The 24,184-nt window shown below is 36.2% G+C and overlaps 1 protein-coding gene across 2 annotated transcripts in view; it reads right to left on the bottom strand.

Moving 5' to 3' along the window:
- Positions 1-865: 865 nt before the first annotated feature.
- LOC109090698 (disintegrin and metalloproteinase domain-containing protein 22-like) overlaps positions 866-24,184 on the bottom strand; it is a 60,586-nt gene continuing 37,267 nt past the window's right edge. The window contains exons 7-32 of one of the 2 annotated variants that reach the window (XM_042773070.1): positions 23,900-23,969; positions 23,667-23,737; positions 21,764-21,838; positions 21,582-21,653; positions 21,012-21,178; positions 20,842-20,926; positions 20,643-20,733; positions 20,467-20,518; positions 16,373-16,472; positions 15,980-16,051; positions 15,808-15,900; positions 15,644-15,724; positions 15,076-15,126; positions 14,839-14,902; positions 14,420-14,525; positions 14,042-14,161; positions 13,799-13,967; positions 12,518-12,629; positions 10,869-10,959; positions 10,332-10,385; positions 9,682-9,789; positions 8,309-8,409; positions 8,156-8,222; positions 5,949-6,035; positions 4,146-4,269; positions 866-1,997 (exon numbers count right to left, since the gene is read on the bottom strand). In XM_042773070.1, coding sequence (XP_042629004.1) covers positions 1,977-1,997; positions 4,146-4,269; positions 5,949-6,035; positions 8,156-8,222; positions 8,309-8,409; positions 9,682-9,789; positions 10,332-10,385; positions 10,869-10,959; positions 12,518-12,629; positions 13,799-13,967; positions 14,042-14,161; positions 14,420-14,525; positions 14,839-14,902; positions 15,076-15,126; positions 15,644-15,724; positions 15,808-15,900; positions 15,980-16,051; positions 16,373-16,472; positions 20,467-20,518; positions 20,643-20,733; positions 20,842-20,926; positions 21,012-21,178; positions 21,582-21,653; positions 21,764-21,838; positions 23,667-23,737; positions 23,900-23,969 — 2,304 coding nt within the window. In that variant the 3' untranslated portion in view covers positions 866-1,976. The remainder of the gene's footprint in view (positions 1,998-4,145; positions 4,270-5,948; positions 6,036-8,155; positions 8,223-8,308; positions 8,410-9,681; positions 9,790-10,331; positions 10,386-10,868; positions 10,960-12,517; positions 12,630-13,798; positions 13,968-14,041; positions 14,162-14,419; positions 14,526-14,838; positions 14,903-15,075; positions 15,127-15,643; positions 15,725-15,807; positions 15,901-15,979; positions 16,052-16,372; positions 16,473-20,466; positions 20,519-20,642; positions 20,734-20,841; positions 20,927-21,011; positions 21,179-21,581; positions 21,654-21,763; positions 21,839-23,666; positions 23,738-23,899; positions 23,970-24,184) is intronic. The other variant, XM_042773071.1, reaches the window with a different exon arrangement.

Below are 24,184 nucleotides of genomic sequence, written 5' to 3'. Positions count from 1 at the left end.
AGTTTATAGCCTATTTTGCAACTCTGAGTAAAAAAACAAAACAAAAAAAAGTAGATAAAGAGTTGCAATTACCTTTTTTAATTGTTTTATTCTGTGACAGAAACAAGCTTCCATTAAAAATGACAGACTTCTCTCTGGTGGTGTATGTCAGACTTCTCCAATCATTTAGTCCACTTAAACCCCACCTCTGTCTTGCGGTCACCAAATTAATCGAATGGGTGGAGCTGGATGGCTTTCCTGGACGTAGTTATGTTCAGGGATAGGGTTATGGTTATTAAGGGTGTGGACCTAGACCTTAAAGCTCTACCCATTACATCAAGAGAATGGGAGCTGGATGTCAAGCTCTGCAGCGACCACCTTCTTCTGCAGACTGGCATTCAGATCTGCCACCATCCAATCAAAAACCTACAGATGGAAGCAAGTCCCTGTCCTACAGTTTTTCTTTTTCAATAATCAGATACACTCAGATATACATCACAGAGGAAAAAAAGATCTGTAGCTATTTCCAGTTTCTTCTCTTCCGGGTCTGTTGTGAGTGCGACTACTGTGACTGTTGACGTACGACGCTGCTGACGTGTTTTCTGGTGCGCCCAATAATGAAGATAACACGTCAGCAGCGTCGTACGTCAGCAGCGTCACTGCAGTGTTTTGAACGCACTCACAACAGACCCGGGAGAGAAGTCAATGCTGAATAAAGTCGTAATTTTTGTTATTTTTGGACCAAAATGTATTTTCGATGCTTCAAGAAAATTTTAACTGACCCTCTGATGTCACATGGACTACTTTGATGATTTTTTTATTACCTTTCTGGACATGGACAGTATACAGTACTGTACATACATTTTCAATGGAGGGTCAGAAAGCTCTCGGACTAAATCTAAAATATCTTAAACTGTGTTCCGAAGATGAACGGAGGTCTTACGGGTTTGGAACGACATGAGGGTGAGTCATTAATGACATAATTTTCATTTTTGGGTGAACTAACCCTTTGACATCTTCAACTACTCAATTTGAAGTACAAGATTTTGGACATTACAAAAGTGTCAGTGATCATGACATATTGCTATGATCTGGGACTAATGCAGAAATCATGAAATGGCGCTTCTGCCTTGTAGCGTGTGCTAGGCTTGTGATGGATTCTGTAAGTTTAGAAAGACGATCACAGGACAGACACTCTAAAGCAGAAGAGAAGTTCCACCACACTCTGCACAACCAAACATTAAAACCGAAAAATACTACACTCTCACATTTCACTCTGAATTATATGACATATGTACAAAATTCTTTGAGAAGAGATGACAGCATGAACGGGCCCAGATGATGTTCTGGTGAAGTGGACGTGGGGGGTTTGAGATGAGATTGAATCTTACCAGCCTACGAAGCTGTCCTTCAATACATGCGGCACCCTTGAGTGAAAGATCTTAAAACATTTGTACATCGTTACACTACAAGGAATCGATAAACATGTTTTCTCATGCATACAGCAGTAGGTTCTACAGTGACAGCGTGCGTTCAAAACAATAGTTAACTTCCTGCTCCTGCATGAGCTTCTTGCACCCGGGAAACAAGGGCACCAATCACAAGACAGCATGTGTTTGGAGGCGGGGCAGGGGATGTGTGGGGTCACAAGAGGGGGCGGGGTTTAACCAGGGCATGAGTGGCTGCTGTTGTTTCTGTTTCTGCTTAGCACGGCTGCCATTCCGGGTTTGTCCCATGATGAAATCGTGTTCCTGAGTCCTGTTTATGAATGACAGCAGGGATGGGAATCTGATACCACACTCCTTAATGTCCAGGGTGGGACGGCTCCATGCCAAAAATGCTGAACAGAGATCAGAGAAGACCAAGCCCAATTCTTCCATTCACTCGTCCCTTGTTTCTCCATTTGAATTCCTTATTTTCTTATTTCATTTTCTCATTCATACAAATGCGGAGGAAAATCCTTACGGAGTTTTGCAGACAAGTTTCGAGGAGTTCTTTTATATTGACGTTTCCCACAGCTGAAACAGATCACGCACAGACAAAATGAACACATGCTATTCAAGCCAGTCATGTTGAAAAAAATATGCATGCTTATAATGATTATTACAGCAATGTGAAGGTGGTGCAAAGTCTTCAGCAAAATTAGATGTTGTCCGTGTTGCGTTTATATCTCATTCGAACCCCACAAGAGTTAATTTGGAAGTGGACCGAGACCCATCTTTTTAGCAGACTCGGTCCGCTCGTTTGGTGCACACCAGGGTTCGGATGGCAGCGTTCACACTTACTCTATTGAACCACACTAACAGAGCAATCACACCAGGGATTGTTTTAAATGAACCAAACATGACAAGTGTGAACATACCCAAGTGTGAACACTGCCATCCAAACCCTGCTGTGGACTGAGACAGCTTAAAAGTTGGCTCTCGGTCCGGTTCCAAACAAACTCTGGTGCGGTTCGAAAGAAACACAGGCCAAATACTTCTAAACGAACCAAAAACAGCAAGTAATGATGAGATGCGACACTATGTGACATGATTTGACGACGCGGAACAAGTGGTGTATCCAAAACAAAATAAGCAGAGGGCAAAAGTTGAGCAACGAAGAGGTAAAGTGCCGTTTTTGAGCTCTCTGTGAGTTTGCAGGTGGTGAATATAAAATCATAAGTACACGCAACAATGAGCGTGCTTAGTCCAGAAGATAGCATTAAGGGGTTCGACTTAAAGTGGCACTGAGCAGACCGATCGGTGAATGGGTACTTTTATGTATCGGTCACTTTAAGTAGAAAACAGCTTTTGTTTGGGGTGTTCGGAGAGTTCTGTCACAAAATATACATCATTCAACCTGATCAATCAGGTTGTGAACGCATCACTATGCCTTTAGGTTAGGTTTGCTGTCAGAAATGCCAGTGTGAACGTTCAACAGACCAGGACAAAATGTATCTTTTTATTTTTTGGTCCGGACCAAATGAACCAAGAGAACCAAACTACAAGTGTGAACACACCCTTAACTTCAAGTTTTTTTGTGAATGTGTCCCCAGGCTTGTGGGTGTCTAGTTTACTTTTGACTAAGTGCTTCATATGATCTGTGCATGATAGCAATGGGAAAACAAAGCTTTTCGAAGCTCTGAATCAACTGCTTTGTAAAATGATTCACTGTTTCGAAGCGCTCTAAACATCACAGGATGGCGGCACATGCTGGTCAAAACCGTGTAAATGCAACGAACCTTTACACCTTTCATAAAACAATTGCAAACGTTTTGATAAAACTGTAATCTATTTAATGCAATCTACAAATAATTAAATACTATTAAAAATTTAAAAATCTGTAAAAATTGTATTGTATTCATTTGTAGTCCCTGTTTTGTGTTATTAGACAGGGCTTGACAAACAAGTCAGTATCAATTAAGTTTCATTTTTCTTTTTGTACACACATAAGTAATAAAATTCATTAAATTAATTAAAAATGAACCTACATTATTACAATCAGAGATGAGTTAAAAACCATAAGACACTTGTTAGTGTGTTCACCAGATCAATGCCATCCAGTGTTATTTTAGTATAATTAAGATACTATTATAATTTTTTTGAAATATATTTTGAATTACATTTTATTTTTGTTTTCTGCTTTCATGTTAATTTTAGTTTTTGTCATTTTTATTAGTTTTTGTTGTTTTTACATAGGCTTAAGTTTGATACAAGTTTTGAACCACTGATTCAAAACAAATGTAAATGTTTCAAAGTTTCTCGAAGCAGCATTTCGAATGCTTTCCTCATTAGTGGACTGATCATTTTGAGATCATTGGTAAGTTGTGGCCTAATGGTTAGAGAGTTTAACTCCTAACCCTAAGGTTGTGGGTTCGAGTCTCAGGCCGGCAATACCACAACTGAGGTGCCCTTGAGCAAGACACCGAACCCCCAACTGCTTGTGTGTGCACTTTGGATGGGTTAAATGCAGAGCACGAATTCTGAGTATGGGTCACTATACTTAGCTATATGTCACTTACACTTCACTTCACTAAAAGCTCTAAAGTTACACATTGTGCAGAAAATGTGGTGTAACAACCCCTTGAGAAACAAAAGCTAAATCATTGTTCTGAGGAAACTGCCTAAATAATTTAATCATGTACTTATGATAATATAGTGACGTTGACATATGGTAAGTCTTACCCTGGCACTCTGTCTGTTGGCCTTCCTCTCCTCATCTGGAAGGGGAGGCATGGGGTAGGGGTATCTCCGGCTGGAGGCGATGGAGCCTGTTGAAGAAGTGGGCGATTTGGCGGGTGACAGTGTCCTGAGGGTATGGAGAGATGTGACATTAGTACTGTAGTGCGTGAACCGGATACTAGCGTTAACAAACATGGAGCTGTCACCTTTGACCCCTTGAAGAGGTCAGAGGGAGTGTTTCCATGGCAAACCATCATCCAAAAACACTAACTTCATCAGTCCTTGCCACAAAAATGCCCACTGGCTCTTACTGGAGAGTGAAGCTGGGCAGATACTGTGAGCACAATGTAGTGCTGTAGAGATGTTTAACAAACATACCCGGCGTCATGTGGGCTTACAAACATGGCGGACATGATGAGGTGATCAGGACAGACACATGTGATCATTATCACAGAGACTATGTCAGCCAAATGATGATGACATCACAGAGTGCAGAAGCGACACACGTTAAGCAGCAGCCGGCATGCAGAGAGGGACACTGAGTATGAGAGGTATAGTGCAGTGGAGGACGAATAAAACAAAAAAATACAATTAAACAAACACAGAGCTTTAACTACAATAAATGAGACTGGTTTGGTCTTTTGATGTTCACACACAGATGCAAAAATAAAACAACCTACACAGAGCACCTGAGTGAATCTCACGAAAACACATCCTAGTTACATTTCAGTCCAAAATCAAAAGAAAATATTATGTTCAGTAAAATTAATTAGATAATTATGATATATATATGATAATGACATATAATATATATATACCCATATAAAATAATTTTTAGGAACATGATCATTGGCACGGTGACAATGTTTCCCACACATTCAAGTCTCAAGACACTTTACTTGAAAAATGTATAATTATTACTGACTGGTGATTCTAATTTATAGTTATTTTAAGTGTACTACAGTGAAAGAACTACTGTAATATTTTTATTTAAATTCAAATAGATTAAAGGTAATAAAAAATGTACAATGATGTACAGTATATTTGATTTACGATAAAGAGAATTTTGATTGTTGAATGAATTGTTGATTGTTAATTTTTATTTGCAATAATGAGAATTTTGATATTTCTTTTTAAATGTCCTTTTTTGTCATTAAAATAATGTCACAATGTAACAAAAAACCTAATGGTCCTAAAAATTTGAAAAATAATTTCTTATTTCTGTTGATTTTGGACTCAGATCTGATCTGAACATGTTCTTGATTTTGTGAGATGATCATATGAAAGGCATTTTTGGATACTTGCATCCCATGATTTTTGATGTTTACATCAAATGATGTACTGATTATCAAATGCCTTCTGTCTTCCTTTAAAGACAAGCCACCAGTTAAACGACTGTATTGTGAAGTATGAATGGAAGATTTCTAAGAACAAACATTTATGACTTACGATTACAAAACACTGGATATCTGGATATACTGTTGATTATTATAACTGTAGAAATGTTTATGCATTTACAATACACTTCTTTTAAAACACTTTATCTGATATGTTACAGTTTCATTTCTAGTGTATCTGCTGATGACTTGTTGCAATGGAATAATAAAGGATTAGAAGAAACAAATACATTAAAAATTAATATTTGATTTTGAGAGGATTTGGGGTCGTTTCTGCCAGCAAGTGCTCTTCAAACCCTAGCACTCTGCTCTCATCTCTGAAAAATTATATTTGGTCAGGGGGACGAACAACTGAGGAGGGAAACTGATGAATAGGGGACAGATATAATGCAGTCTGATGTTATTGTACCTAATATAAGGTCCTTCAGTGTTTTTATTCACATCTTCTACCCATTTAGTTACATAATACTCTGATTTGACGCAAGGGGTTAAATACCTGCAGGAGGATGGGGAAGGAGTGATAGTGAACAGAGAGATAGAGAAAGGGAAGGGTATGGGGAGAAGAGAAAGAACAGGAGAGATAGGAGAAACAGGATAAAGAAGGAAGTTGGTAAAAGACAGCAGCAGCACTGAAATTCTTTACGGTCCAAGATGCAGGTGAGGAATCAGACAGCAGCTCAGACTACAGCACCTACACAGATATCATGAAGCTTTTTCACTTTATGGTTGGTGTAGGACAGAAAAAATGAAAGACTCTACAAAAAACAGCTGCTGTAACATCAGCATCCAATTGACTTTAGTTCACCCAAAAATGTCAAATTTGTCAATTTACTTGTCACTCCAAACCTATTTTACTTTCTTTCTTCAATGGAACACAAATTAGAATGTGCTTTTCAATACAATGAAAGTGAAATAGGGGTTAGTGTATATCTAAAATTATAAAAAACAGAATAATCAAAGTAGTCCGTATGACTTGTGCACTGTATTCAAAGCCATACAAGAACTTTTATTAAGTTCTTTAAGCCGTATTCGATGTAAATCTTCCCCTGCTTGTAGCACTAATATCTCATTCACACGTGCATATTCAAAAGTTTACAATTTACTGCTGTTCAAAAGTTTGGGGTCAGTAAGGTTTTTTTTTTTTTTAAAGAACTAAAGACTTTAATTCAGCAAGGATGCAATGAAAAAAGTGGAAGAAATCTTCGGTATCATTATAAATGTCTTTAATATTTCATATGAATGCTGTTCTTTTGAACTTTCTATTAATAAAAGACTCCTAAAAAATACTGCATCACAGTTTCCGCAGTAATATTACAATATTATATCTATACTATATAATATTTCTTCAAGGTTGAATAAATGAGAGCTATGGCAGAGGTTAAGGTTATCAATAATTACACTTAAATTACGATCTCTTCCTCATTATGTGACCCTGGACCAGTCTTAAGTGTCAATTTCTTGAAATTGAGATTTATACATCATCTGAAATCTGAATAAATAAGCTTTCCATTGATGTATGGTTTATTTGGATCAGACAATATTTGGCCAAGATTCAACTATTTGAAAATCTGGAATCTGAGGGTGCAAAAAAATCTAAATGCTGAGAAAATCGCCTTTGAAGTTGTCCAAATGAATTCTCAGCAATGCATATTAATAATCAAAAATTAAGTTTTGATATATTTATGGTAGGAAATTTACAAAATATCTTCATGGAATATGATCTTTACCTAATATCCTAATGATTTTTGACAAAAAATAAAAATCTATAATTTTGACCCATACAATGTTTTTTTGGCTATTGCTAAAAATATATCCCAGCGACTTAAGACTGTTTTTGTGGTCCTGGGTCACATATCATACCATATGGCCTCAGAAGACAGAATATAGTGCATGAGTCATACGGACTACTTTACTTTTTTGATCATTTTTAATAGCTTAACAGGCCCTGATCACTAAATGGTTTAGTATAACAAAGCATCAACATTTTGTTCGCGTTCTAAACACAGAAAGTCATACAGGTTTGGAATGACATGATAAGTGAATGATGATTTATTTTTCAGTGAACTATTCCTTTAAATATAGCAGAACTTTTTCACAACCATCAAGCTATTCAACGTTAAAGCACATCTTAGAAGTGCGATGCTGCTGACTATAATGCGTTTCTGAATATATCTTGCTTGAGATTTGAACGAATATTTGAAAATAAAGTTGTAGTATTTGTGTAGGTCAGCTGCATGTTGTGTTTTGTTTTAGTTGTGGTCAGTTTGTCACATGCATTTGAAAAAAGAGAGTTGAGGTGCAGAAACGAGCATCAAGCTGAGCTCAGAATCAGAGTGTATCTTGTGTTCATACAGATGATGACAGACGTGCAGGTCAGTTTCAACGTGCTGTTTGTTCCAGAGGTTAAACCAATGCACACATCAATGCACACCCAAAACAAACCAACATTTAATCCAAACACTCAAAATAATGTTTCAGTTCATTTGTTTGGACTTCTACAGACTGTAGTACTGAAACACAGCATAGAGTTTAAGACTCGATGCAAAGTCCAACATCTACATCAGTCACTTTATGACATCATGTGACACGTCACTATGGCAACACTGCATCTCTTACTCTGTAGAGTTGGAGCGTGGACGGAACTTCTTTCCTTTGAGCTTCTTACGGGTACCTGTGATGTTTCCTACATTGACAGAGGAGAAGAACACATGATATTAATGCTGATGCAAGCTCTGTCATTTAGAGCAGATGTATTTATGGGTGCGTTACCTTGCCATGAGTTGCTCCTGGGTCGTCCATTTTCACAGACATCAGAGATGTGCTTGGCATCTGGGATTCTTTCACTCCAGGAGTGAGACAGACCATTAGATTCAGACCAAAGAACAGAGAAATTCTTATTGAAGTTCATTCAATGCAGTTACAGAGATTAAAAGGGTTCTGTATGAGGAAAACAAATGACAGAGACGTCACATGGGCCTTTCCTACTAAGCAGTACATTTTAATGTTCCCATCATGTATGGCTTAATATATTAGATAAAATATTGAACTCACTGTTATTAAAGATAGAAATCATATCAGTTTGCTTTCTTTTAGCAGCACACAATTAAGTGTGTTTTTCCCATATCTTTGTGTGCTGCATACTATTATGGAAAACTGGCAATGTATTAGGCAATATCGCAGGGGGTTCTTAATTTCTCCTTCCTTTAATCAAAATGTCTAGCTAGAAATCATTATAGTGCATTCATTTTTAAGTAGAGATCAAAAGATACTGTAAAGCAGGAATGACCCGCATCACTGTGATGAGCAGAACAAACACACTGAAATGAGCGAGATGAGCATGAGATCATGGAGATGGACGCCATGAAGACACTGACTTACTTTTGTCCCAGTATTAATGATACTAGCGCCTGATAGGACTTTAACAATAACCAAGAGAAAGACAAACAGACAGTTTTGAGCACAAACCTACAGCAGTGAAGTCATTAAAGAATGAATAAAAATCTTCAAGTCTTGACTAAAAATGAGGTCCAGTAGAAGGAACGGCACAGTTTATTTTGAAGAAGTCTGTGCCAAATAAAACTGGAATTATTTCACACTTTTAATAATATATAGATTATAGATATATAGACTTGCATCTACTAGACTGCAATGTGACTAAATCCAGCGCAAATGGTGACTTACTGTTTGTCCTGAGGTAAATAATCTCACATATGTCTCCTCTAGAGTTTAAGAAGAGATCACAGTCTCAAACTGTGTTCAGATTTGCAAAAATGCTTAAAGTCTGTATCTCAGTATGACATTAACATTTCTCATCAAATTATGTATGCGCATCATTAAGTTCATAGCTATATACTTACTATATGTTACAATATGTCTCATTCGTGTCTTAAGTCTCCAATTTTCATAGAAACATCTGAGACAAAGTTGATACTTAACCGAAACATAACTGGGAACTCCACTAGGTCTGTTGGGCTCTCAAAGTAAACTTTTACACTATTTGTTAGCAGAGCAGGCAAAGTGGTGAAGATGAAGATGGAGATGAAGCACACCTGAAGCCGAACAGAGAGATGTTTTGGCTGATGGAAGGGATAGAGGGGGTGAAAGAGCAGGTGTTGATCTGGAAGTGAGACAGGTAGGCAGACCTCTTCTTGGAGCTGCTGCCGGAGTTTGAGCTCACGCCCTGCGGCATATCACTGTACAGAGAATCTGCATCTCCAGGCTTCTTCACGTAATCCCCAGCAGGCATTTGACTGACAAAATGAAGAAAGTTTGATCTGAAAACTGAGCTGGGAATATTATCCACCAGCCAAAATCTTAAATCTGATAACTTAGAAAATTATATGAAGTACACTACCATTCAAAAGTTTGGGGTCAAGATTTTTTTAAAGAAATTAATAGGTTTATTCAGCAAGCACAAATCAAATTGATCAAAAGAGACGGTAAAAAGATTTATGTTTCAAATAAATCCTGTTCTTCTGAACTTTCTTTTCATGAATTAATTTCCACAACACCATTAATCAGCACAACTTTTTTTCTACATTGATAATAATTAGAAGAAATGTGAACACCAAATCAGCATTTAAGAATTTATGTGAAATTATGTTAAATATAATAAAAAACCCAAACCTGAAGATTTGAGTGGCAAATGAAATATATAGGTTAGGGAGCTTGTTGAAATGCTTATCAAAAAGTATAAGCAATAACAATAACCTTAGCAGTAATTCTAAACTTTCCACTCCCTCACACAACACATAAAAACACTCTCAGAAAATGAAGAGAAAGGAGAACAAACCGACAGAATCTTCTGTGTACTTCTGACTCAACATATTGACGCTGTCTGTAGCTCTTCACATGGGAGAAAACACAAAAAAAAGCAACAACCGCAATTAGTGCAAAACATCCAAGAACAAATGTAAAATTGTATATTCTGTATATAACTGTATATGGTTCTGTATGTGGTAAACAATGCCTGTTGCAATCACGAGAGCATGGAAAATGCCAGTTTAAGCCTTCCTCACTCATTCCAAACCTGTATGTATGACTTTTTCTTTTCCGTGAAGCACACAGAAAGAACTGTTTAGAAAATTTCTGAGGTGCTCTTCACCATGCAATTAAAGTGAAAGCAGAAGCTGTTGTGCTCCAAAAGTTTAAACAAAATTAAAAAATGGCCCTTTGGAGATTCTGCTAATCTTCTGAGTTCAGTCCAAGAAAGTTTGGAATTACATCAAGGTAAATGGTGATAGAATTTTAATTTTGGGGTGGACTATCACTTTAAATAAGGTTTAAAAATGTTTTCAGCTATTGTGGGGTCTGTAGTCATGTGACTCACTTGTATCCCCATGCAGAAATGCCAAGAATCAGTGCAAGGACCAGGATAGAGCCTGCAATGGCCCCGATGATGATGTTAGTAGTGATGACGCCTGTCAGAGGAACAGAACATTTAATGTGTAACCACGCCAATTAAAAGTCAACACTGACCTGAAACCGTCTGGACAAGCCAGAACTAATCTGATATAGATACACAATCTCATTTTTTATTTTATTTTTTGTCCAGTTGACCGCATGCCAGGATCAATCTGGAATAAAACAGATACAGACAGAAACCAGAAAAAAGATTTCGATAAAGATTTATGACTCTTTCTGTCCACGGGGGCTGTATCTTAAAGGCATCCATTTAAATCAAATCCATAAAACAGGGTATATGACAACGTTTATAACAACACAGCACAGCAGATAAACAATGCTAGCTTTCAATAAGACAGAAACACGGAGGAATGATGGGGCGAGTGAACGACAGAGAAGAAATGACAACAAACAGCAACTCAAATCTAAACTCACTGTCACTCCAGCAAAAGACATGAGCCTGTCCACAAGAACGAGTGCATATAAACAAAAGCCATGAAACAGAGAAATTAAAAGCATGTGAAATGTGTGAGTGGTGAATGAACTGTTGAACATGAAAACAGAAGAGAAGAAAAACAGACTAAAAAAAATTATGTTGATATATCCAGCATTCATATATATATATATATATATAATATATATATATATATATATATATATATATTATATATATATATATATATATATATATATTTGTTAAATATCTTAATGGTTATGTATCTGAAACAGCTTACAATTGTGTTGTAATAACAGGAACCATCAAATTTATCCTAACAGTCAAGTAGATTCGAACTGTTTAATGTAAGGATTAACTGAATGCAAGGCAACTTTGCAAGGACAGTCTGACGCTCGAACGCGAGTTTTGAGCAGTGTAGAGTAGCGCTTGTTGTTTGTCATTTCTATGCAACGCAACGTGTAAAAAGACAGTATAAGTCATTATAATCAGTAATTATGTCCCCACTGGATGCAACAAATGCATCATTTATAATGGGTTTTATTGGTTTTGTCTTGTCGTGCTGGGACACAGGGCATCAAAGTATGTTAAGGGCCATAACATTTCCGTCACACGCTTGAGGTATTCAGCCAATCACAACGCACTGGATAGCTGGCCAATCAGCACACACCTGGCTTTTCAGAACGATGAGCTTTGTAAAAATCGACACAACAAGAGGAGCAACAATAATGTACATTATGTGGAAAATAATGTGTTTTTTGAATCTTAAACCGCAGAAACACATGGAATTAAATACACAACATAATGTTCTTTTTAACAACGCCATATGACCCCTTTAAGAGAACACCTTATTACTAGTAAAGTTGACATATGCATCCGTTTTACACAAATGACCAATGAAATATGCCCAGACACGACATCTGATTCTTTAAGCTTTAAGCAAGGTGGTGAGTCTCCACTTGCTGGAGGCTTTTGCACATAACTACCATGTCTGCTGCTTCTGGATTCATGTCATGAGCTGATTTTGTAATGCATGTTGGTAAAGGATCTACCAAATAGTGGAATTTGTTCTGCATATTATTCTCTTCTGAAGACTAATCAAAGGTGAAAGTTTGGCCTACCTGGTGTTTTGGCTGTGGGTCGCACCAGCAAGTTACTCAGAGGAGAAGTGGAGTTACAGTCCTCACCTGCCCAGCCCAGGTCACACACACACCTGAGTTCATTACTGCACACCTACAGCACACACACACATAGATAAAGCAATTATAGAATGAAGTCAAAACACAGTGATGAACAGCAGCATTTAACTAATTCGTTTGCTACACTAAAAGATGATGCAGGGACTTAAATCAGTGAATCATTTATTAAAATATTATGGGTATTAAACACATATTTGATATTAAACAAAATAATAATATAATAATAAATATAGCACATCAATTCTGAGTTCAATCTGGCCCACAGTATGATTTATTACGTTATTTAAAATTTGTTTTCATTCAATTTTGACAATTTATTATTGTCTTTTATTAATATTTATACATTAAAATCTGTGCTGTCAATCCATTAAAATGTTAGCTAATTAATAGCACATTTTTCTGTAATTGCAATTAATCGAATCAAACATAAACATTAGTAACCGTAAATAAATGTTCACAATGAATCTCTAAATTAAAGTAGAAAAAATATAAAGACTGTATATTTAAAATATTTGTTTAATCACCAATACCAGTACTGATACTGATGGATTTATTTAAACATAAATGTTATTATTCAACATTATAGTAAAATGTGTGCCATCATTTAATAGACCTAAACTGTAACAGAACATTATTATATAAATGGGACTTGCAAATAAAAAATATATTCACAAATATCTTTTTATTCTACAAACACAACTTTGCCTGGCATTTATTTGTGAATCGCGTCCTGTACATTTGTAGATCGCTGCGCACATTTGTGGATTTTGAGACATTTCTAGCGTCAAAAAACACACCAATCCACAAATGCATGGACTCCACCCACTGTCTACTCAAGGCAATCAGATAACAGCACCACTTCGATGACCAATCGTAGCACTTTCTCGCTATAACCAAGCACGTTTTGCTTTACAATCAGGGCAGGAGCAGATTCATTTTGCGCCTCTGTAAGGAACTGTGTAGTGATGTTTCTTTCTCTATCAATATCAGGCTTCTCCGTTTGAATGAAAGCTGTCAAGTCATTTTTCCCACACTTAGATAATTTGGCACATTTATTTTCACAATAAATAAGAAAATTACCAATTCACAGTACAAATTGTCTTCTAATTATTTATTCATGGCATTTGGCACTTCTTTTTTCAGCTGAAACTGGATCAGTGGGTGACACAACTGTCACAATTCACACCACACACATTCTCTCACCCCATGTCCGGAGCAGATCACCCTTTCGTTGGTGCCGGGGCATGTGCTGAAGTTGAATTCCTGCACTGGGAGGCATTTGTGATTAAAGCAGATGCGATCCGTCCCACAAGCGGTTCCATCCTCTATGTATCCCAAATCAGTGTTGCCATCAATCAGCACATGGCCTCCACTGAAACATTCAAACTCACTTTAGGAAAATCAATCACATAGAAAGCTGAAGTGAGCGTGTGTTTGTGTATGTACCTGCAGTCCAGTGAGGCGCTGTGCTGGGCCACGGAGAAAGAAGTCAAACCTCCATGTAACTCTCCTAGTCTGGGTGCAGGAGAAATGTTGGAGCACAGCAGGTATCCACAGTGTACATCCCTAAAACACACACATGCACACTTTTTAATCTAGATAGAGTAAATAAAATTAAGATAATGCCATAATAAATGGGAAAAAAGTAATTAGCACAAGATTAACACAAACTAGGAAATTATGTGATTTTAAGCATAATTTTCAAGCCTGGAAAATTCATAGAAATTTCTATAATATAATATATTTTTTTAAATATACAATATACATACACACTTTTAAGGTTAACATACTTCCCCATCAGTGTAGTATGACCATAAAACTCACTGTTTTTTGCACTGAATCCAGGTGTCTCTGTCACGTCCACAGTTGCCTTTCTCTGTGCCCTCAATGTTGAGTTTCTCATAGCAAAACTTATCAGCCGATGTTGCTTCTTTAGAAACAGAGATGTCACACATATCATAATTACATCAGCAGCACTAACCGAAATAAATGTTTAAGTTAAAGTACTGCAATAAATAACACTAAAACTGAAATAAAAATTATTTAAGGCCAAATACTGTAGAATATAAAAATTTATACATTACAATATTATTAAAAAGAACTAATAAATAAAAATAAAACTAATAAAAATGCTGAAATTGCTAAAATTTAAAATAAATAAAAAATGTAAAAATAAAAAAATATTTTTAAAAAATAAATAAATAATAGCATATAAATAATTTTAAAATAACATTGGCACTCACTCTCTCCCCAGACGTATTTGCACTGTCTGTCCTTGGTTTTGCACCTGCCATTAAAACATCTTCCCTAAAATTAGTGAAATGAAGAAAAATAGGTTACACTGACATATCAAAATAATATAAAATAATAAATTATGACTGTGTGTGTGTGTATATATATATATATATATATATATATATATATATACACACACACACACATCTATACTGTATATACATTTGATATACATAACAACTCACTTGGTCTTTCTCACATGTGTACCCATCCATCTTGTGCAGGTTTGGAGGACACTAAAAATTATATGGAGTTTTACATTTTAAAGCATGTTTAGAATGGCATACTATTTACTGTTTTTGAATAAATGTCATGTGCAGTATACCAGGTAGAGTAAGATATGTGAATTTGATGAATGCATAGAACACCAGTATGATCTACTAGATTTGCAGAAATGTGCAATATACAGCAGAGCACACTAAATGTAATACTGTAAAAAAAAAAAACTATAATACAATAAATAAAAAATAAAAAATAAAAAAATGTAATTGTGATGTTTTTATCAGCTGTTTGGACTCTCATTCTAGTGGCATCCATGCACTGCAGAGGATCCATTGGTGAGCAAGTGATGTAATGTTTTAATGTTAAATTTCTCCCAAAATCTGTTCAAGTGAAGTAAGAAACTCATCTACATCTTAGATGTCCTGAGGGTTAGTACATTTTCAGCACATTTTCTTTTTTTAACTGTTCCTTTGATGTATTAATTCTGCTGGTGTAGGATGTGTTGTGAGATGTACGTAACAGTGCCCTCACCTGGCTGGAGTTCCCAGTGCACATTTCAGGTATGTCACAATCATTGACAGCATCACGACAAAGTACACCCATAAACTCCAGCTACAGAGACAACACAATGATCATTAAAAGTCACACACACAAACAGAAGGCTACAGAGTTTTCTTGTTCGACTCAGCGCCTACCTGACAGTTCTTACAACAGAGACCATCACTGCATTTGGCTCCCTGAGTCAACATACAATTCTTGCAGCAGTTCTCCCCTTCTTTAGCACACTCCTGCAGAAAGAGAGAAAAACCTGATTACATAAGCAGCGTCAGATTAATGTGATCATGATGTTGATGTAAGATCACTCACGGCTGGGCTTCCACAGTCACACTCCTCTCCTGCCTCCACAAAACCATTTCCACACTCTGGAGGATCCAAGAGCTACAGAACAACAACAACAAAAAAAGAGGTATTAAGCAAGAGCAAATAATTTATAGGATTCTTTGAATAGTTCATAAGAAAAGCATTTATTTGAAATGAAAGTTTTTGGTAACAATGTCTTAACTATTAATTTTGATTAATGTAAAATATGCAAATAAATAAATTCTTCCAGTCCCCAACTTTTGAATATAATTGAATGTATAAAACTTTGGGAATAAGCGCTCCAATTTTGTGGAACTTTTTCTGGAGTTCTGTGGGTTTGGTGACATACTAAGGAAATTGATTGCTATGAACACACAGACAGAACTGAAGTGGGTTTACCTTTGAAGGTTTGTTGAAGAGACACGCACCACCTCCACTGTTCAGGAAATCATGATACTCTTCCACGTTACAGTCAGAAAATCTCTTGGGTAAGTAGAAGCTGTTAGAGAGAACCACAAACCACTAGAGTCATACTGCCTAACTTTATATTTATATCCAAGCCCTATGTTTAACACAACCAATGAGACAGGCTATAAAAAATAGTGTTTGTAATGCTAATCAAAGTCTCACAGAGCTTAAACTGAAAAGCAACAAATCTTATCTCAGTCACCACGTTTACATGCACATTGTTTTCTGATTAAGGTATTCTAGCCCTCATTTTGAAAACAATTCCTCAATGCTCCACATGTAATCATATTACAAATAAACTAAGATATGCAGATTCTTTTCCCACTACTCCTATATGGAAATACTGGAGGTGCTTACCAATAGAGGAGAATAATTTTTCTGTAAAAATGTGGATGTTCCAATTGCAAATAAAAAAACATTTATCACTATTACAGGGAAATACCAGCTACCTCGTTCAGATTGGTTTATGACAATCAAGTTAAATCACATTTATATGACACATACTCTAAATAATCAGAATACGACCAAATTCCACAATCAAAATGTTCATGTAAACCTGGTCACTGTTGTGGAAAAGTTCTCATGGGGGCAAACTAATGCTAAAAATTACAGGCTTGGGACAGAAAACAAGATTAATGTGAACCGGTCATGCTGAATGTAAACATCAATATGGTTATATGGGGAAATGGTTATGTGGCCACTGACTCTTTTTTCATTCAGACCAGCAGAGGGCATTACTCAGACACAAAGAACAAAAAAACACACTGTACAAACAAACAAACAAGGGCTAGCAGCCAGATTTGTTAAAAATATGTAGTAAGAATCAGTCAATTCCCAGTATTTACAGGCAGACCTTTACCTCTTCAATATGGTGGACATGCAGTGTATTGCATTATATATAAATAACAGTTGCTAAATGTATTCACATCTATATTTACTGTACATGTATTATTTGCTTATTAGCATGCATATTACTAACAGATTGGCTGTTTATTAGTACTTATAAAACCCATTTGAATGCCTTAATCTGCATGACCATATTTTAGTCCTGCATTTTTTTATGAACACCCTGCAGTTCACGAAACCTAGTTTGGGAAACCCTGGTCTGAATACTGCTCAGCCTGTATCAGCTGGGTCACTGTCCTCAATATCATTCCGAGGCTGTAATCACTATTCCAATCTGTGACAATCTGCAACAATGAAGTTTCAGGAAGCCTTAACCAGAGGCTGAGAATCAATAAGCGCATATCTCACAGTATGCCATGTGTGAGTGTTTACTCTTCGTTTACCAGATGCTGAGTGTGATCCTGGAATATCAGGGCACCATGTCTTACCTGCTTGAGCATGAGTAATTAATTTTAAAGTGTTGCAGACATTTACACTCGATTGTTAACTGGAAGACACACTTAAAGGGGGAAAACAGAGAACACAAAACATCCTGCCACATTAACAATGGAGTTAGTGGATCAGATCGGACATGCAGGCTACAAGGAAAATAAACTTCTTAAAACATCCATCAATGGAGAGACAGATCGACATGAGCATCTGTCTGAAAGGCCATTGATACTAGTGTTAATAACATGAGCCGTGAGAGTGTGCTGTAGCTTTCAGGAAATTATGATACATATAAATATGTAAAAAACAACCCAACTACATCATATGTGCATATTGAAACCAGAGGACTTTCTCATACTCAGAAGTTTGGACTTTTTGCCCCAATAGTCCCATATTCTCCTGACAGTGAAAAAGTGCTTCGCTCAGTGTGGTGATTACAACACTTTTTCTCTTAGTTTTTCACCTTCTACACATGGTATTTCAGTTTGGAGGTCCAAAGGAGGAGTTGAGGAAACCTTTGCATTGTAAAAACTGTCAATGACTAATATATGTGTTCAGAAACATGACTTGAGAAGAAGAGAAGTCTTATTTGAGCAGCTAAGCAAACAGCAAGACGGAGGGTGAACACACACTGAGAGTGCTGGTGTGAATTTGAGCTAACGTCCTGTCAGTAAGCCATTATACATCAGATGGCAGATATCAGTCAGTTTTGTCACCATAATTCTAATTCTCTAATTGTATTATGAAAGCAGACCTTTTTATTAGAGGTAGACTGTGTGTGTGTCACACATGCTTTATGATATTTGGCATTAGCATGAAATCATGATTGTTCTGTTCTTTTGAGTATGAATGACTGCAGACAGTTTTAAACACTTTAAAGGGGACATATCACAGAAAATTAGATTTTCCTTGATCTTGTGAAACAAAAGAGTGATACTGCAAGCTTTGGAACTCAAAACTTCCATTCCAAAAAAAAAAAAAAAAACTATGCTACAAAAAAATCTTTTTATACAAGGACATAAACTAGTGTTCAACTACTTGATTTTGTTGTGGATGTTTTTTATTTTTTTGCAGAAAGGCTTTAATTTAATTATGGTAAAGTTCAAACTATATTAGTCCTGACAGCAAACCCCCAAAAGCCTGTTTAATTCTAGGAGGTGGAAAATACTGAAAGATCTTAGCTAATATCATCAGACTGAAATGCATGATATGACCCCTTTAAACTGAGAGGAGCCCAATAATCCTCTTTTAACGAAACATGTCCCACTATGAGATATCAGCCGAATTAAAAAACAGTAAAAAAGAGAGCACACAGGAACCTGCAGAATATTCCAACACAATGCTGCTTCTGCCATATTGCTCTCTTGACAATAAAACTGAGGTAATAATGCTATTAGATGGAGTGAGGGGCTGAAGTGACTCAGCAGCTGACTGGTCGACAAGACACGAGCGAGCATGACACAACCAAGCGTCTGCTCACCTGCTGTCCCATTCGGGATTGAGGGGAAATGCAAAAGGTATTAAAACACATGGATAAAGACAAACCAACACACACAGATGCACACTATGACATGAACAAAATCGCATCACACGTATCCGATCACCTGACATCAAAGCATTTTTCGAACAACCACTGTGAACATTTCTGACTGTTTTTAAACATATATACTAATTATTAGCTGTGGTTTGTTATTCTGTTAATACAATTTCTCAGTTTGAAACTGACAAACACTGTCTGTGAATGTTAGATTGCAAAAAAAAAAAAAAAAAAAAAAAAAAAAAAAAAAAAAATGTGAACAGTGAAATGTCAAAATCCACATGTGAAATGTCAACAGTGGAGAGCCAAACATAGAAAATTTGACTAAAATGATCAATAACACTTTCTCATGACATTTTGAGGATATCGTGTTCTAATTTTACACAGGAGTTCATATTTCAATCTTACAAAAATGCCCTATTTCACCCCAACACCAAAAAAGAAAAAATATAGCTAGATATAAAAAAATATATAAAGAAAACAGAATTTTTAGGATTATAAAGCTTTATTTGCGCAGTGAAATTATTTTCATGATAATTAAGAACATTAACATTCATCTGGATGTCATCTGGAGTTTTTGTATAATGTTCAATTGTGATTCTTATTACTGTAATACAATAAAAGAATGAATTTTTGGTACGTTACAATAATAAGACTTGATTTTAGGGTGAAATGTGAAATCTGCATATTTTGTGGAAGATTTTGTGAGATTCACCCTCACAGATTGTAAAGCTAATTCACCCACTCATCAACAGTCTGTGAGGTTCCCATGAAAATGAAAACAGGACACAAATATGAGTAAGCACTGAGACAGATGAATTGAGAAGCCAAATTATTTACTGCCACCTAATGGAATTCATGAAAAATATTGTATAAATCTGTTTCAAAGTTTCTCACTGGCTGCCAGTTAACAACATCTGACGTAACAGAAAGTGTTATGGATCAGTAAGTGGCACAGATTTCAAACACTGTTACTTTGACTACATTTAATTTAAGTTATTTAAGTAACAAAACACAGGGACACAGACTCAGCACAAAGCATGACAGGCAGTTTCAGTAAGACTAATATGCATGTCCAATAGGGTCTCAAACCGTTAGTGTGTTATGTGTATGTGTTAGGTAATCTGGGAAATCTGCTTTATTAGAAACTTACCCAACATCATCCATTATGCAACCAGACCATTTATCTTCACACTTGCACTCCCCTGTGAGGGAAAGACGGATTACAGTGACAATCTATGAGAGTCTGTTTGTTTGAGTACTCCTGTATTTACTGCCAAAGCACATACAAAAAATATAAAAGTTAGAATAGGAATCGAGAATACTCACCATTTAAAATGCGTTTCTTATCAGAAAAGATGCCGATATTTTGTCCTAGTGACTGGGCGAGAGTTATGGCCATTTCTTCAGTCTTTCCATACTAACAAATTAGAGAAAAAAAAAAAACACTCAAACAAAAGCCTTTGAGACTGATAAACTGATTCATTTTCATTAGTTAAAAGCATCTTTTATAACCACAACCACAAACCTCATTGACTCCGCCTCCTTTAGTGAGTGAACAGACTCCGCCCATATATGAGGCTCCTCCCCAGTTGCTATGGAAACGGTTGCCCCTAAAAGGAGAGGAAAAACTGATTAGAAATGCCACTTTACCTGAGCATAAAACTAATGTCTGCTGTGTATTTTTTGATAACTTACGAGAAAAGGTGAACGGAGTCACACTTTTCTTTAATAAAGTCTCTTCGGTACTTCATAAACTCTCGTAATGTCACCATGGGATCATCATTGATGTTAAATCTGTTGTCTGCAGCCCATGTTTCCATCGCAACCAAGACGATTTTAGTGTTGAGTTGCTCTTTGAAGTACTGCAGATACAAACAGAAATGTTTTTATTAAATCTGAATCCACAAGACACAGATGATGACTGCTGGATGATGGATGTTTTTTTGTTTTGTTTTTTATTCTAGAGCTCCATTTTGACATATTGAACAACAGACTGAAGCAGATAAATGCCAATTGTCTCTCACAGAGAGAGAGAGAAATGGAGGGATGTTTATGTGACTGTCAAGGGCAGACAGACTGACAAACAAGCAGATAAAGCAGCTCATGACGTGACTGTCAGAATGCACAAGGTTTATTTGACTTGGGAAACCGATGAGGATCAGTCTTCTGTTTAATGGATATAGTGTAAGAAAAAAAATATATTAAAAGGATATATTATTAAAATTAACAATAGAAGACAATGAATTTTATATATTAGCAACTTACCAGATCAGCCATATTTACAACAGATTTGGCGTAGTTATTCGTTTGTCCAACGGAAAGGCGATGTTTCTTGTACTGGGAAAAATGAATGTGATTACATAGTAAAATGAATGCATTACAGGCATTAAGAAAGAAAACAATGATAAATTGGTTAATATGCTGGTTAATTAGGTCACTCATCTTACCATTAAATGATCATTTATGACCATCAGCTCTATATATTTGGTCTCATCTGAAACACTCCGTGGATTTCGCGATATCTGTGTGAGAAATTTGAAAGTGCATCATTTTCATGTAGTTTATGACTCTGATTAGTTCTGAGACAGTGACAAGTGACTGGAATCGTAATGATTCTGGATCCAGTTCCAATTAAGGAATCTTGTTACTTTATGATTCCATAAATAATTATTTTAGTTTTGAAGAAGAAATTAAAGGGGTCCTATTATTCTCTTTTACAAAATCTTGATTTTGTTTTGGGGGTGTACTAGAATATGCTCTCATGCTTGGTGGTTCAAAAAAAACATAATTTTTTTACATAATTTACATTATTACAATACTTTCTCCCCAGCCTGGCACAAACGGCTCGATTAGTTCCAGGTTTGATTAAGGCCCTCCTTCAGAAAAACTAAATGTGATGTGATTGGTTAGCTATCCCAGTGCGTTGTGATTGGGGAACAGCTTGTTTCAGTACTGCCACGCCCCTTGCCAAAGCAGCAAGTTCCGAATGGCGTCAATATTGCCATCAATATTGATTAAGACCCCAAGAACATTGAACAAGAGGATCACGTAGAACCTCTGCATGCACGGATATTGCAAGACATATAAGAGTGGTAACGTTATTGTTATTGATATAAAAACATCCGCACTCAATGCATGGGAAACACTGTAGTCTCTTGATTGAAGTGTAAATTCTGCAGAATACATAATTGTCTAGTATTGTACTGTCAGCAATTTACTATAAAAACGTTTTCATAATTGTAACATACATATTTACATACATAATTATTCAGGTGCATGTGTAATAACCTGCGAAAACTTGACGCTACAACAGACGGTACAGCAGCACTTCTTCATATCTGATGCACTCAACCAAGCGTTCTAACCACCCCTCCCCAACCCCCAACCATTTGAGTTTCCGTAGGAGGAATTATTTTCATGATATTCTAATGGACCGCTTTGTGACATCACAAAAACCCAGAAAACAACGCTGTAGTCCAAACAAGCCGTTCGTTGTAGTTCTTGAAAAAGGATTTAAAAAAAAAAAAAAAAGAAAGAAATATCTCCCTTTGGAGTGGACTTTGAGATTTGTAACTTTGTTGATGTTTTTTGTGCCCAAACATACACACTACACACTGACTAAAATTCAAAAAGTAAAAAAGAGTTTAATAGGACCCCTTTAATATGCAAAGTATGGAAAAGAATTCTTAATGCATTCAATGCTATCAGCAGCCTGTAACGAAATAATGAGATGTTTTAAGATCTAAACGGAACAGTAATAATTCTAAAATATGTTTTAATCCCAAAAAACAATGTATCACACACTCTGAAGTTTTGTTCATTCTTATGCATAGACTGGCATGCACTGACATTGTGTTGTCATGACAACAGTAAAGTTTAAAAGTTGCACTGATGTGAATACTGCATATTTTATTCATATTTTGTTAAAGCCTTCCAGCAACATCAGTTGAAAAATGCAGATGTTCTAGAACAACAGAATCAAATGATTATTCTATTATTATTTAAGTATTATATAGTATTATATAATTTATATAATAATTTCATTCTAATATTATTTTAAAAAGTAAAGCATTCTGAACTATTAATGATTCCCAATCCTAAAAACAAACATGTTGCATATCATCACCCTGCAGCATGCAGAAGATGAGAAACAGCTGATCTATACATTAGTGCCATAAAGTGTCCACAGCCCTGCTGTAAATGTTTGATGGGGATGAAAAGAAAGACACAGAAGAAACAGAAAGAGAGCAGCACTTACAACAGCACTGAAATCACATCAGATCTCTCTCTCTCACACACACACACACACACACACAAACCATGAGTCATGCATGTTATAAGTATACACACCTGTCTTTTTTTCCTTCTGTGGGCAGCACTAGACAGTGGAGGGTTCTGGAACGGTGACTCTGCCAGGTGATCTAAACAAATCTTAACTATCAGTATGGTCAGTTGAGCACAAAGTGCATGCACACAAAACTAACTCATTCCTCTTTATTAATTATCCCCCACGGGCCCTTATATATAGTATACTCATGCTATATACATCATGCTTTAAACCTGAACACAAGAATGGTTCATACCTGCAGAAATTAAGTCCTCTGGGAGGTCCAAACCAGGAGACTGATAAATCATGTGCACATGGGCCTCCTCCTACAGAGAAAGATTGAGAGGATATGATATGATTCATATTTGTCAAATGCCTCTATGTAACACTTAGAGAGTTTGATTAGACACACTGTCGAGTTTGTATAAGAAACAGACAGACAGCACATATGATAATGCAAGTCACATTTTGATTTAGGCAATTTGTGTCTAAAAGTTCTAAATGTACAAATTACAATATTTTGCAGGCCTAAACAAGTTTG

This window comes from Cyprinus carpio, chromosome A16 (genome assembly GCF_018340385.1).
Source record: "Cyprinus carpio isolate SPL01 chromosome A16, ASM1834038v1, whole genome shotgun sequence".
In the NCBI taxonomy this organism is placed as follows: Eukaryota; Metazoa; Chordata; class Actinopteri; order Cypriniformes; family Cyprinidae; genus Cyprinus; species Cyprinus carpio.
Note: the sequence above shows the minus strand (reverse complement) of the source record. Positions and strands in the feature narration are given on the sequence as shown.